At 45.1% G+C, this 13,127-nt stretch overlaps 1 protein-coding gene across 6 annotated transcripts in view; it reads left to right on the top strand.

The window, feature by feature from the left end:
• The first annotated feature begins 496 nt into the window (after nucleotides 1–496).
• The window catches only part of TSPOAP1 (TSPO associated protein 1), a 56,041-nt gene continuing 43,410 nt past the window's right edge, over nucleotides 497–13,127 (top strand). For 4 of the 6 annotated variants that reach the window (XM_062592348.1, XM_062592347.1, XM_062592353.1 and 1 more), the window contains exons 1-3: nucleotides 11,878–11,959; nucleotides 12,360–12,464; nucleotides 12,828–12,878. In XM_062592348.1, the coding sequence (XP_062448332.1) occupies nucleotides 12,363–12,464; nucleotides 12,828–12,878 (153 nt within the window). In that variant the 5' untranslated portion in view covers nucleotides 11,878–11,959; nucleotides 12,360–12,362. Of the gene's footprint in view, nucleotides 544–781; nucleotides 795–6,728; nucleotides 6,837–7,806; nucleotides 7,891–11,075; nucleotides 11,166–11,836; nucleotides 11,960–12,359; nucleotides 12,465–12,827; nucleotides 12,879–13,127 lie in introns of those variants that run through there. The other 2 variants (XM_062592349.1, XM_062592350.1) reach the window with 2 other exon arrangements.

The raw sequence follows: 13,127 nt of genomic DNA on the forward strand, positions 1-13,127 counted from the left end.
GTTTAATTACTCAATTAATTGCCGTTCTCTGGAAGCTTCTCGCAGTGCATGAATGCTGCCGCCCACGTGTGCGGTGAATAGGTACCACGCCGTTTTCTAAAATGACCTATTAAAGTGTCAGGGACCATCTAGTGTGGGGTGAAACGGCAGCTCCTGACTGCCCGGCGCCGAGAGCGCACGGCACCGGCGGGGCAGGACTCAGGGCGCGCGGCCGGGCCTTGGTGCCTGCCAGCCCAGGAGCCCAGGCAGCACCTCCTTCTGCCTCTGCAGCTGCTGCCCTCGTGGGAGGCCAGCGGGGGGTGGCAGTGAAACTGCTGCCGCCCTAATCCCCTGCCGCCCGCTCACGGCCTTCCCGGTGGGCCCGGCCCGTGGCGGCCGCGCGGGCCTCAACGCCCGCCTCGGGCGCTGCAGCCCGCCGCGGCCTGCGCCGCGGCCCGCCGGGGCCTGCCCGGGCGGCGCCGCTGCCCGCCCCTCCCGCCCGCAGTGGTACGGGCCGCCGCAGGGCGCCGCCTCCCGCCCTCCGCCGGCGGGCGCAGCCGCCAGGTAAGGCCGGGCCCTCGCGGGGCGCCGCCGCCGCGTCGGGGACCGCGTTGGGGGCGGGCGCGAGGCGCCGCCGGCAGCGCCTCCCCTGCGGCGGCGCCTGCCGAGCCCGGCCCGGCCGCCGCGGCACCGCCGGCCTGGCCCGACGCGGCCCGGCCCGGCGCGGCCCGCCGGGGCCTCCGCCGCGGGGCCGCACTGCTCTCGGGCCGCGGCGGCGGGGGCTTTTCCGCGGCGCAAAGGTGGCCGCGGTGGAGGTGGGGGTGGGCAAAGGGCGCGAGGCCGCCGGCAGCCGGAGGGGAGCGGGGGGCGGCGGCGGCCCCGGGGCCAGCGCGGCCCCGGCAGCAGCTTGGGCGCCGGGTGCGTGTGGGCCGGCGGCTGCGGGAGCGGGAAGGTGAGCCAGGCCCCCCGAGCCCCGGCACCGCGCGTCCCCGGCCTGCGGCGGGGTCGGCCGGCCGGCCGTCTGCGGGTATTTCTTTACCCAGCTCCTTTCTCATCCCCTGCGAGCTTTGGGTACCCGTAACATCCTGCTGCAGAATTTCACATCTTTTGCCCGTGTGAGAAATTCCTACTTCCCATTACTTTAATTTCCTACCATCTCCTTTTATTTGCTGCTCCCTGGTTCTTATCGACGATACAGCGAATATTCATTCCTTGTTCAGCTTTTCCAGGCTGCTCTACAGATCTCTGTCCTGTCCTTCAGCCTTTTTTATTGTTGTTGTTTTTATACTGGAGAGTTTTAGCTTCTTTCGTGATTCTGTGGGTGGCAGGATTCATTTGGTGCTTTCCGCATCTTTGTCTCCTTTGTACATTTTCTCTGTCATTTCTGAGTTGAGGGAAGCAGCACTGCACACGGTATCTCAGATGCTGGTGTGTCATTGATTTATATAGTGACATAATGCAGTTTTTCCTTTCCTAATAGATCTCTTTGCCTTTTGTCTAAGAATGATTTTTATTGGAACATCATTTGTCTAATGGTACTCTGTAATTTTTCAGTGTCATGAGGTGCTCCTCACTCTTTGTCTCTTTTCTACATCAGTACTTGGAGAGCATGGCTCCTGCTGCCTCTCCTCTAGTCTTCTCATTTTACTAGATATATCTCCATGAGAGACTCTTCCCTCTCATCCTGTGACAGTTTAGTGCCTTCAAAGGTCTTTCAGAGGGCCATAGCTGAATGCCTTTGGAGTACCCAGGCAGACTGTACCTATTTGATCTTCCTTACCCATTTACCTGTTGACTCTTTAGAAACTTTCTGATGGATTTGAGTGTCTGTATCTTTTTTCCATATATATCTTTTTTTCTTTAAGTGTCTGCTTAGTCTGTGTTAAAATTTCTATCAGTTTCTGTAGAACAGGTGTCTGATACACGGGTCTTTGTTTCCCCAGATCCTCACTGGAATAGTTTTGATGTTTGCACCTTCCAGTTATTTTGTATTAAGGCAGTGATAGTTAAGAAGTTGCATGCTGCAGTGCATGACTTATTTATATGGAAGTCAGTTCATGCTAGAGGGGTTTTCCGGCTCTTGGTGAACATTGTCTGATCTTGGTCATTTGTGACTGTTGGCTTCCACAGTGCTTTTACAGCCATTTCTGCCAGAGACAGATCCTCAGCTATATTCTTCATGGTTAAGATTTCTGCTCTGGTGACCCTTCACCCTCCAAATTCTTCTGTGATGAAGAGAGATACACAGACCTGTTCTAGTTTTTCTGCTCTGTCCTCATTATCTTTGAATGACCCTTTTATACCTAGATTTTCAACTGCAGATTCTGTCAGATAAGAACATGTACTGTGGTCTTTCTCACGGCTGCTCTTCATTTCTCTGTTTTAGGAGAGTCTGTCCTCATTGTCAAAAATTTCTAGCTGAAAAATATCATGGAATCCATAAGGTTGGAAGGGACCTCTTGAGGTCATCTAGTCCAACCCCCCTGCTCAAGCAGGGTCACCTACAGCATGTTAGACAGGGTTGCATCCAGGCAGGCTTTGAATATCTCCAGAGAAGGAGACTCCACAGCTTCTCTGGTCAATCTGTTCCAGTGCTCTGTCACTCGCACCGTGAAGAAATTCCTCCTCACATTCAGGTGGAACCTCCTGTGGTTCAGTTTTTGCCCATTGCCTCTTGTCCTGTACATGCGACAACTGTAAAGAGTCTGGCCCCATCCACTTGACACCCTCCCTTCAGGTACTTACAGACATTGATAAGATCGCCCTTCAGTCTTCTCTTCTGCAGGCTAAACAGGCCCAGCTCTTGCAGCTGTTCCTAATAGGGAAAGGCTAGAGATGCCCCAGTCCTCTGATCATCTTTGTAGCCCTACACTGAGTCTCTCTCCAGTAGCTCCATGTCTCTCTTGTACTGGGGAGCCCAGAACTGGACACAGTATTTGAGATGAGGCCTCCCCAGGGCTGAGTAGAGGGGCAGGATCACCTCCCTCAACCTGCTGGCAACACTCTTCCTCATGCAGCCCAGAATACCATTGGCCTTCCTGGCCAGGAGGGCACGTTGCTGGCTCATAGTCAACTTGTCATCCACTAGCACTCCTAGGTCCTTCTGTGCAGAGCTGCTTTCCAGCAGGTCAGCCCCCAGCTTGTACTGGTGCCTAGGGTTATTTTTCCCTAGTTGCAGGACTCTGCACTTGCCCTTGTTGAACCTCCTGAGGTTCCTCTCTGCCCAGCTCTCCAGCCTGTCCAGGTCTCTTTGAATGGCAGCACAGCCCTCAGGTGTATCAGCCATTCAACAAAAGTAAGTGGCTGATCAATAAAAGTAAGTCTGGTAGCAGTAGTGAATGGGGAGTAAGGAGGCTGTCACCAGTCTCTTAGCTTAACCCTGTGACATAAGATGCCGCAGTTTACATGTGTTTGCAGTTTGCGTGTGGTGTCACACTGAGGATGAAGTTAGCTCTTGAGGCAATAACCACATGGTTGCAACAGTTAAAAAAAAAAATCAGTTTGCTCTTCTATCCAGCTCCTCAGTTTGGAGTGTCAGGGTGGTGGATTCCCTTTCAGAGAAGTCCCTCTTCCTCAGAGCTTAAAGAATAAGCTTTTCTTTTGCGTTTCCTTGGAAAATCCCTGTTCTGTGTTCTCCCTCTGATTTTCCTTCTTCTTTATTTAGGGATTCTTGGTGCTGGTTATCTCGGTAGCCACAAATCATAGTTTAGCAGGGTTTTCTTTCAGTGGCAGTGTTGGCTTAAACAACCTCCTGTTATCCACTGCTTGTTCATCATAAGATTGCACAGAGTTGCCGTGACACAGCTGAAGGAATGGGTCACAGTTAGGTGGCAAATGTTCTAGGACATTCTGCCATTGATAAAAATGCTTTGAGCAGGTTCAGCTTGTTAACAAATGTACGCTCTCAAAAGTATGTAGGGTTAGGATCACCATCTCTCTTTGACAGTCAGTACGTTAAGGCACCATGCTATGTGCTGATTTTTCCATAAGCTTCTCGCATAACTGGGCATCCATATTGCCAATTAAGTGTTTTCCTTATGAGTGCGGCCTTTCGTTCACAGTGTATTTTCCTTGCTGCTACCTCCTCAGCTGCCTTCCAAGTTTTTTGAAGGAGTGAGGGGCAAAGAGACATGTTCTATTTGCTTCCTCTTGGGGCAGGATTAAAATGAATGCTTCCTGAGTGCCAGTCAGAGCTTTTTAGAAAGCCTGTAACATTTTAAATTTACTTGGTTGCGTGCTTTAAACTTTCCAGTCATTTGTCAGAACACAAGTACTTAAGTGTCTGTTGTATGTTTGATTTTAACTGGTACAGCCTGAATATGGTCACCGGTTGTGCAGTCCCATCCTGATCATTCTGCAGGGTCTCTGCCATGATCAATACACACTGTGGTTAGTGCTTGGGTAGGAAGCAGGTGTTATACAGTTAAAAATAGCTTTGTTGTTGAGCACATTCCTTGCACCTGGCTAATTCATTGAGCATCCTGCAGTCCCTGCTGTGAATGAGGTGGCACAGCTCCAGATCACAGCTCTATTCATGATGTATGCCAGCCTCATTTACCATTTGTCTACTGAAGTGATGAGTCTGGGTTCTGCAGAAAAATAACAATACATGAGCTTGTGTCTGGGTCTGTGTCTCTCTTCTTGGGGGAAAACTGAATCCATGTGGGCTAATTTAATTTTGTAATTTTTTCACTGTGCAATCATAAAGTTGTCTGTAATTAGGAGTTTAATAGTTTTGTTTAATTTTTACTGGGAAATGAATACAAACAGGCAGATTTGACTAGCGTAGCTATTTGCAGGACAGCATGGCTTTGAATTGTTAAGCATAGTATATGTTACTGGTATACAGAGTATCTAACTAGCTGATAACCTTGCTTGGGACCTTATTTTGTTACAGCTGACTAAAATGCAACATTTTCAGTTTGTGAGAGAGTGTGATTTTTCAGGGTAGGGTGAGATAGATTTCAAATGTACTTTGTGCCAGATGGCTTGAGGGGGGGAAAAAAAAAGAAGAAGAAGAAGTAGTCTCAGAAACATTTATGTATTGATTTTTTCAGAGTGAAATGTTCCTGACACCAAGTGAGACCAGGGTTCTTGTTAGATGCCTTAGTCCTGCGAGGTAATTCCACTGGCAAAAATCTTGCCTTCCCTTTGTCTGAGCTTTGTCTGAGAGCTCTCAAGGACTAGGACTCAGAAGGTGTGTGGCTTGGATGGAGGATCTCAAGAATTCCAGCTCCTGCATGGTTCTTGGGCTGCCAGAGTCCCATGCTGACCTGGTTCCATGGGGATGGTTTGACATTGCTGAAGCTCATGCAGGATGGTGGTTTCAAGGTTTTCACATTTCGGGCACTAGCTCTTTAGCAGAGAATCTGAAAATTTTGATAATCTGGGCTTGGCTGTAATCTCTTATGTATTTTTGGCTTTCTGCAGTGGAGCCAGGAATTTAGATGTAGACTAGCTTAGATGTAGATTAGATACTGTCCTAATGACTGACTGTAAAGGGGGTTCAGACTGACTAGCATGGATATCTCAGTACTGTAGATGTTCAAAGTGAAATGAGAGATTCCACTTCTGATGAGAGATCAACCAAAGGTCATAGGGTTGGATAGGATCCTAAGTTCCTCAGGCTTGTTCGTTCTAGAAGTTGGCTTTGACAATATGAAAGATCTCCTGATCCTAAAATCTATTTATGAAAAGGAACTTTAACATTTAAAATAAAACAACCCCAAAACTTTCCTTCCTTCATTCATTTCAGGCCTTACCCTGCTGTCAAGGAGTTGTCTAGGCAGAGAATGCCATTTCAGATATATCAGCTGACAGCATAAAATTAAATGATTAAGGGTATGTTTTGTTTGTAGCCCAAGTTAAAAGGCTAGGCTTTTTTTTAAATATTTGTTTAGAGAATAAGAGATAAATGCATAGAAATTCATGAGGTGTTTTAAATCTCATGTGAAACTGTCTCTAGGCCATGTACTTGAATAAAAAATGGAGATTTTTTTCCTTCTATTTTTAAGTAGATCTCTACTTCTGAAGTGGCTCTTGAATACTTTTGTAATTGGCTATTCTTTTTTCATAAGTGAGTCTGAATATACATTGTGACAGTGGAGATAGGTGTGAGAGTGGTAAGTGTCCATAAAAGATTTGCCTAGTTTCTCCCTTCATCTAATTTGTTTGTGTTGGCACACATAAGACACATAACACATGTGCTGCCATTTCAGTTCTTCACAACTACCTGCTGAGTTGAGATTCTCCATTTCTTGGCATTTCTTGTCTGCTTTTCCCTCCCTTTGGATTCTGAAATCTTCACTGAAAACCTCTTTGCCACTTTCTGCTGTTTATAAAGGTCATGTTCTCTCTTTCGATGTTTTTTCCATTGTTTTTATTGCTTTGGAAGGGCCATGAAAGGTGTTGCTGGTGCCTTTCATTGAAATCCTAGATGAAGCATGAATGGAACTCAGGCTTGAGAGCTTCCTAGAGTCAACTGTTGCACTGTGGGATCAAACAGGATCAGTTGGCTCTGGGTACCTGGAGATGTCCTGTGCAGGTCTCTCTCTGGCAGGCTGACTAGTCTCTGGCATGGAATCCACCCTTTTCATGTGTGATGGTGCTGTTCAGAGAAGATGAGGGGTTTTCACATGGAGTTTTGCTCACCCAGGCTGTACTGTCATGAAAACATCTTCTCCTTGGTGTGCGCAGCTTGCTGTGTTCTGGTTGTCTCTGAGCTCGTTGGGATCTCTCTTCCTTTTCAGGTGGAGCCAAGTTTGTTACCTTTGGGACCTGCCTGTGAAGAACATGAAAATTTCCCTCCCAAAAATGCAGTAACAGACCGAGAGAGTAGCCAACAGATACAGCAGCTGGTGAGTTGTGGCCCTGTCAGTGGGTTCAAGAGGGGACTGTAGATATAGGTCTTTTCCTTTCAGAGTGAAACTGGTGTGTTTTCAGATGAAAGAGTACAATACTACTTCTTGGGTTTTTAACCTGTGGAATCCAAGCAGAGATTTTTGGGGACAGAAGTATTTCTAGGTGCAAGTATTCTGCGGAAGTGAGGAACCTGGGCTAGGCACAACTTGGAAAATTGGTGGGTAAAGCACAGGCCTTCTCTGCATGGAGGACATTGCTGTGTGACAGCTCCAGGTATTTTGCTGAATCTTGCATGCACTGGTAGTGGAATACTTCAGGACAAAGTGAGAGGGAAACATACCAGTAGACTCTGTGCTATATTGGATATAGTCTTATATGAACATGGATTAGGTATGACTGATGTGGAACAGATGTTGTGTGAGGAATATGCCTCTTATGAATTATTCTGGTAAACAAGAACAATTCGCACTGAGGTTCAGCAGTTCATATTTATCTGGGGAACCAAGAATGGTAGCGAGTAAATACAAATAAAGGTACGTAACCAGAGGATGTCTACTCTCTGTTAGATGTCTTTTGGATTAGAGTAAGAGTTGATCTAACACAGCTAGTATTTCAAGCTGAATATTTTACACAGCTCTGTCTCCCCCCCCATCCTGTCCTTCATCCATGATGCAAATAGAAACAACCTGTGCAAATAGGAAACAGAAAACTGTTTCCAAACATTTAAAGGGTCAGAGGAGAGAAGAAAGGGCCATAAAAATAGCTGTTTGACTTGAAAAGTGTTTGGTTTTACTGCCTTTTTAAAAATCGCCCTGGGTTTCTAAACTTTTTGTGATTGTTACAAAGAGATTTTCTGAAGAAAATGGTAAAAGCTTATATGGCATTGTGTCAGAGAAGCTGGGCTTGAATTTCTTGTACTTTGTAAGAACATGAGCTTGCTGATTTGTGTGTGCTTCTTTTGTGCAGGAATTTGAACTCAAAAAAAAGCGCAAAAAATGTGAAAACCTTGAGCATGAAGTGAGGAAAAAGCATAAAAGATGCAAAGAATTGGTAAGTATTCTTGCTCCTTCTGTTGTGAGCGTAACAGTAGAAAAGTTAGATTGTTGCGTTCTCCTCTTGGATATTATTTTGTTTATCTCAGTAAGGGGTCACTAGTGTTTCTCTTAGTTTCAGCAGTGTCACAAATTTCGGGCTTTAACTTTTGAAGCTGGAATTGCTTATTTACTCTTTCAGCAGGTTGTGGGTTTCAGCATTGGATGAAACTCTATGGATTTACTAGTTTGGAGAGGTATTTACCATTTCCATATGCACTCCAGAGAAGCATTATGAGATTTCTACATCTTGAGATGGTAGTTACAGATTCCTATGGTCATTTCCTTATGCTTCTTATTTGTTGGTTAAAAACCAGCCTCCCTTTAATTTCATGGAGGTTTTGCAGGTCATATCACAGGACCTGGATTTTTCCCTTGTGTTTGAATTTTGCTAAGCATGTTGTCCAAATGTAAAAGGTGGTCTTGGTGACCATCACAGTGTTTAGTTTCACCCAAGGGTGTTTACTCTTTGAACAGATATTTCACATCTTACTCAAAGCTCAGTTCAGGTAGGGTCTAAATACCCATAAGGCATAGCTCAGCCTCGTTGCTTGTCTACTGATAAATGTTTCATTTCCAACCATCACCCTGGCCAGGCTTTGGCTTTAGGCCACTCTGTGCTCCCAGCAGTGCTTCTTGTTCATCTTACCTGCTTCTTTTAATTCCTGTATTTTTGCAAAAGTAGTTTTATCCTTTGATGCAGTGTTGATTCTTCATCTACTTTCTGTGCAGTGTTGCCTTTCATAGGATATTATGTGTTGGAAAGAGCTTTAATTTAAGTTTATTTTTTCCAGTCTATAATCTGCCTAAAACTGAACATAGCCCTGGGATTGAGAAGGAGAGAACCATCAGAGCCAAGCGGGCTGTCTTTATCCACTGATTGCCTTATCCATATTCTCTGTAGATCTTGCATTGGAGAGGGTGAAACATAACCTAATTTTTTATTCTTGGGCTTTTCTGTCTCCACTAGCTAGTGTTTCTCTACTGTGTCAATCTGCAATTCATAGCATTTGCTACTGTTTCAAGATTCCAGAAGAGTGTCCTAGTTTTGTCTTACCCTTCAGGAGCAGTCTAAAACTATTTACTTATCTGACCCTCTGGCTAGTTTCTTTGCTGTTGAGATTTCAGTCACATACTTACGTGCACCTGTATACCAGGAACCAGGTGATTGTGGCTCTTTCTTCAACAATGTGTCATGGCAAAAAGCTGAGAGAAGAGACCTGTGGTCTTGCTGCCAAAACTAGTGGGGCTTTTCTCTAGTGCTACTTGTACGATTTATTTTTTTTTTTTTTGCCAGAGTCAACACTCACACTTGTTGCCACTGAATCCAAGCTACTTGGAATAGTCTTCCCATCTGTGATCAATACCTCCGCTGGATGTTTGGTTGCTGCAGCAACTTGCAGTCAGGCTTTTTTTTTCCTAATGGAAGTGTTCATATGCCTGGTTTCAGTTTGGCATCTTGCTTTTTAGCATTTGATCTGATTCACTTGTCTCAGAAATCTGTTGCTCTCAAGATCACCTTAAGGCATGGAACAGGTCAAATACGAGAAAAAGACATAATTTTAATGTTGATCTTCTAGGGAAATGCTTTGGGAGAAGTTATTCTATTCATTTTCCTAATTTTGTAGCGCGGAGGGAAGATTTGTGTTGCCCTATGTGATCTGTAGGCCACTCATAAGAGTAGTCATCTCCAAGGCTTAGCTGTATCTTTGTGGTCTGCACAAGGCACATGTCTTCTCCCTCCTCTGCATCCCTGTGGTAGGTTTCATTACTGACACATTTCAGCAGAACTGACTGACTGCTCACCTTTTGATTTGTAGGGAAAGAGTGTACATATTATGCAGCTGAATAGGATGGTCTTTGTCCATGACAGTACTTGGCCAGACCTGGATTATATTAAGAGTGAAGCTGAAGTGCCATGTGCTTCTGCCCACACTCCTAGTGAAATGTGTTGCAGGAATAGGAAGAAAAGTGTGCTGTTAGGAACATGGTTTACAAGACCTCTTCTTTACTAAGTCTGTTTGGAGAAATGTCTTTGTTGCAAGCTGATGTACATGGTTAGGGCCAAATCTGAGTGTGCTTCTTTATCTTAGCATAAAAGTTTCGTTGGAATTCATTAAGCTTCTTGAGGATTTCGCATGAGCTACAAACCCCTAAGCTACAGCATTGAATACTGGGGAAGTATCATTGCCTGCTTGCCATACTCTTTCACTCCTGTGTAGGCATCCTCTGTTGGCCACTGTCAGCAGTAGGATTCTGGGCTAGAGTCACCCTTGATTTGGGTTATTTTGGGGTCCTTAAGAAATAAATACATCACTGGATGTAGAATTGTTGAACAGTAGCTTTTCAGGATCAAGAAAGGACCAACTCACCTTAAACTACTGGGACTGAGACTTTGCTAGCAAAGAGAATTAGTTCTTGGGATATCCAGGAAATACTTGATCTACATAAAATGTTTGGATGGAAGAGAGTGTGTGTGTTTATGTGGAGTTGTTTGTGATTGTGAAACTTAAATTTGCCCAGTGGTCTACAAAGTGTGCTGTACAAACCCTCTGCAGATGGGCTAGCCCTGGCAAAGTCTCTCCATATGTCCATAGTCTCCTGCTTGCTCAGAGACACTGTTATGTAAGGTAGTGATAGCTGGCTCGCATTGCTTTCTTGACTCCAGCCTGAATCCTGATTTTTGAATTAGACCCAGCCATTTAGAACTTTTGTTGCTGAATTTGCAGTTTAGAACTCTTTTTACCTTTGTTATTCCAAATAATTTTTTCTCCTTAACTGAAATTTGTCAAGAAGACTCTGATTGTGAACCAACAGTGAAACTTGGCAAATTGTAGTTGGAGATGGGGGATAATTCCAGACAGCAGCGTTTAAATGATGTAACATTGGAGCTCTGAGGTAGACAAAGAAATATCTTTTTTTGTTTTGGGCTTTGGGGCTACAGAAATGGAAGAAGAAGCTTAACAGAACACCTGATATAGGGCTAGTATGTGTTTGAGCAGAGCTGTGTGCTTATGCCTTGCATCAGCATCCTGCACCAACAGGCAGAAGAAGCAGTGGAGCTGCCTGTTTTACATTCGATAGAAGGTGGCAGTGGTGTTAATCAAGGACCTTGGTGGAGTAATACGTACTGTTTCTGGACAGGAGATCCAGTTGCAGGAGATACAAAATGAAAATGCACGACTGACTGAAGAGAACTCGCAGCTAAGTGAGAAGGCTGGATGGGCAGGACAGGTAAAAAGCAGTATTTTTGTTTGTCAGGTAGAGCATTAGCTATGTAAGACTTGGCTGAGAAGAACTGAGTAGTAGGTTTTTAGGCTGCCAGCTTAGTAACTGTTGGGTGCCTGTCTGTGTACTTGTCTGTCCTGGGTGCCACATGGTAACTGCAAGCAAAACAGTAAACTACCCTGTGTTTATTACAGAAATTCAAGCAAGTGAGATGCTTGAGACACTGCTCTCTTGAGAGCAGTATGCTCTGCTCAGGGCACTGGTTGAGCAGAACCTGTCTTGGAGCACGTGTTTGAAAGTGGTCACAGTTACTTCTGGCATTTTACTGTAATCCCCCCAAAGGGTTGTGTTGGCTGATGATGGGGCAGAGCTTAGAAGGCAGGGAGGAAAGCCACTGCAGTGCAATTCAGAACTGCCCCTTGCCAGGTGGAAAACCCAAAAGCTTCAGGTCTTGGGGCAAAGGCAGTATATTTGCACTGTTCTGTATGTGCAAATAAGTAACCATTGCATTAAGGTCAGATACAAATGCATGAACATTTGTTTTGAATGAAAGCAGAGGTAGAGGAGGTTGGTGGGTTTTGGTAGCATTGCAACTAGGAATCAGGTCTCCAAAACAGCCTATTGAGATGTGAAAATAAATGGTCCTCTGTTATTTATTGTCAAGCCTTTCTTTCCAGGTTGAATCTGAGAATGCTGACCTGAAGTTGCAGGTTGTTTTGGTTACTAAGGAACGAGATTCTGTGATTCAGACGAATCAAGGACTCCAAATCAAGCTGGAGAATCTAGAGCAGGTGCTGAAGGTCAGTAAGACCCATATTGTTGGAAGGACTGTTTTGACACTTAGTGCTGTTCTGGATGGCACAAATTTTCTCTTAGCTCTTTTTGTCCAGTTTTTGCATCTATGTTTCTCTTGGGGATTCTTCTGTGCTGGCACCCTGGGACATGACCTTCCAAGGTGGACAAAAGTGCTGGAGAAAGGCTGCTGCAGGGGTTTGAGTGGGAGGGGAAGTATGGTGGCTGTCACTCATTCAAGCATTCTCTTTGACTGTGTTGCTCTGGCTTGTGGTAGGAATTTCTTACTTTCTCTTCTGTTTAATGATGATGTGAAGTACAGGCTATGTTTTGATTCTATGGCCTGTGATAGGACACAGGATGATATTTCAGTAGTGTTACCCTTAAACTCTGTGAATTGTTCTGCAGCACATGAGAGATGTGGCTGAACGAAGGCAGCAGCTGGAAGTTGAGCACAAGGAAGCGCTGCTAGTCCTGAAGGAGAAACAAGAGGAAGTCAGACGATTGCAGCAGGTATGCAGAGTGTGAGCAAATGGGCAATTTGCTCTCTGAATCCCTGGAAGGAGATGGGACTCCTGCACCATGTCTTCTTGGAGGGGTGGTATAGGGAGGAGGTATGTGTGAGTTTACCAGATAAAGTAACCCGGGGAGGCGTATCTTTGTCTAGGGGAACAATGTTACCTGGCAAAGTAAGGGGCTTTTCTCATGAATTGTAATTCTGATCTCTCACTGCTCTTTGTCCATAGATCAGAGATGCCTTCAGTCTGTCCAGCATTTTAAATATATAATGAGGTCTATCAAGGTGATGATAGTATTGGTAAAAGTGAACTTAGATAGGCTGCTTTTTTATTTACTCTGTTTCTTATTTCTTCTTAGGCTCAGGCAGAGGCAAAAAGGGAACATGAAGGAGCAGTACAACTTCTAGAGGTAAGACAAAAGAAAACAAGACAGATAAGGGGCTGCAGATTTGTTATGTTCTGTTCATAATGTCAGCTTTGTCAATGCTCTGGATTTTATTGATTCTTGTGCGGAATGCTGTAAAGTGTGAGTCTGTCACAAGATAGTGCTGCTGTGCACAAGTATCAGTTGTGCTGGTGGAGTAGTCACTGGAGTTAAAGTTTTAAGAGGTTCAACTCCAGCCTGTTCAGTCCTTGAATTCGAGTACTTCATTCAGAC

Source organism: Rhea pennata, chromosome 20, assembly GCF_028389875.1.
Source record: "Rhea pennata isolate bPtePen1 chromosome 20, bPtePen1.pri, whole genome shotgun sequence".
Taxonomy (NCBI): Eukaryota; Metazoa; Chordata; class Aves; order Rheiformes; family Rheidae; genus Rhea; species Rhea pennata.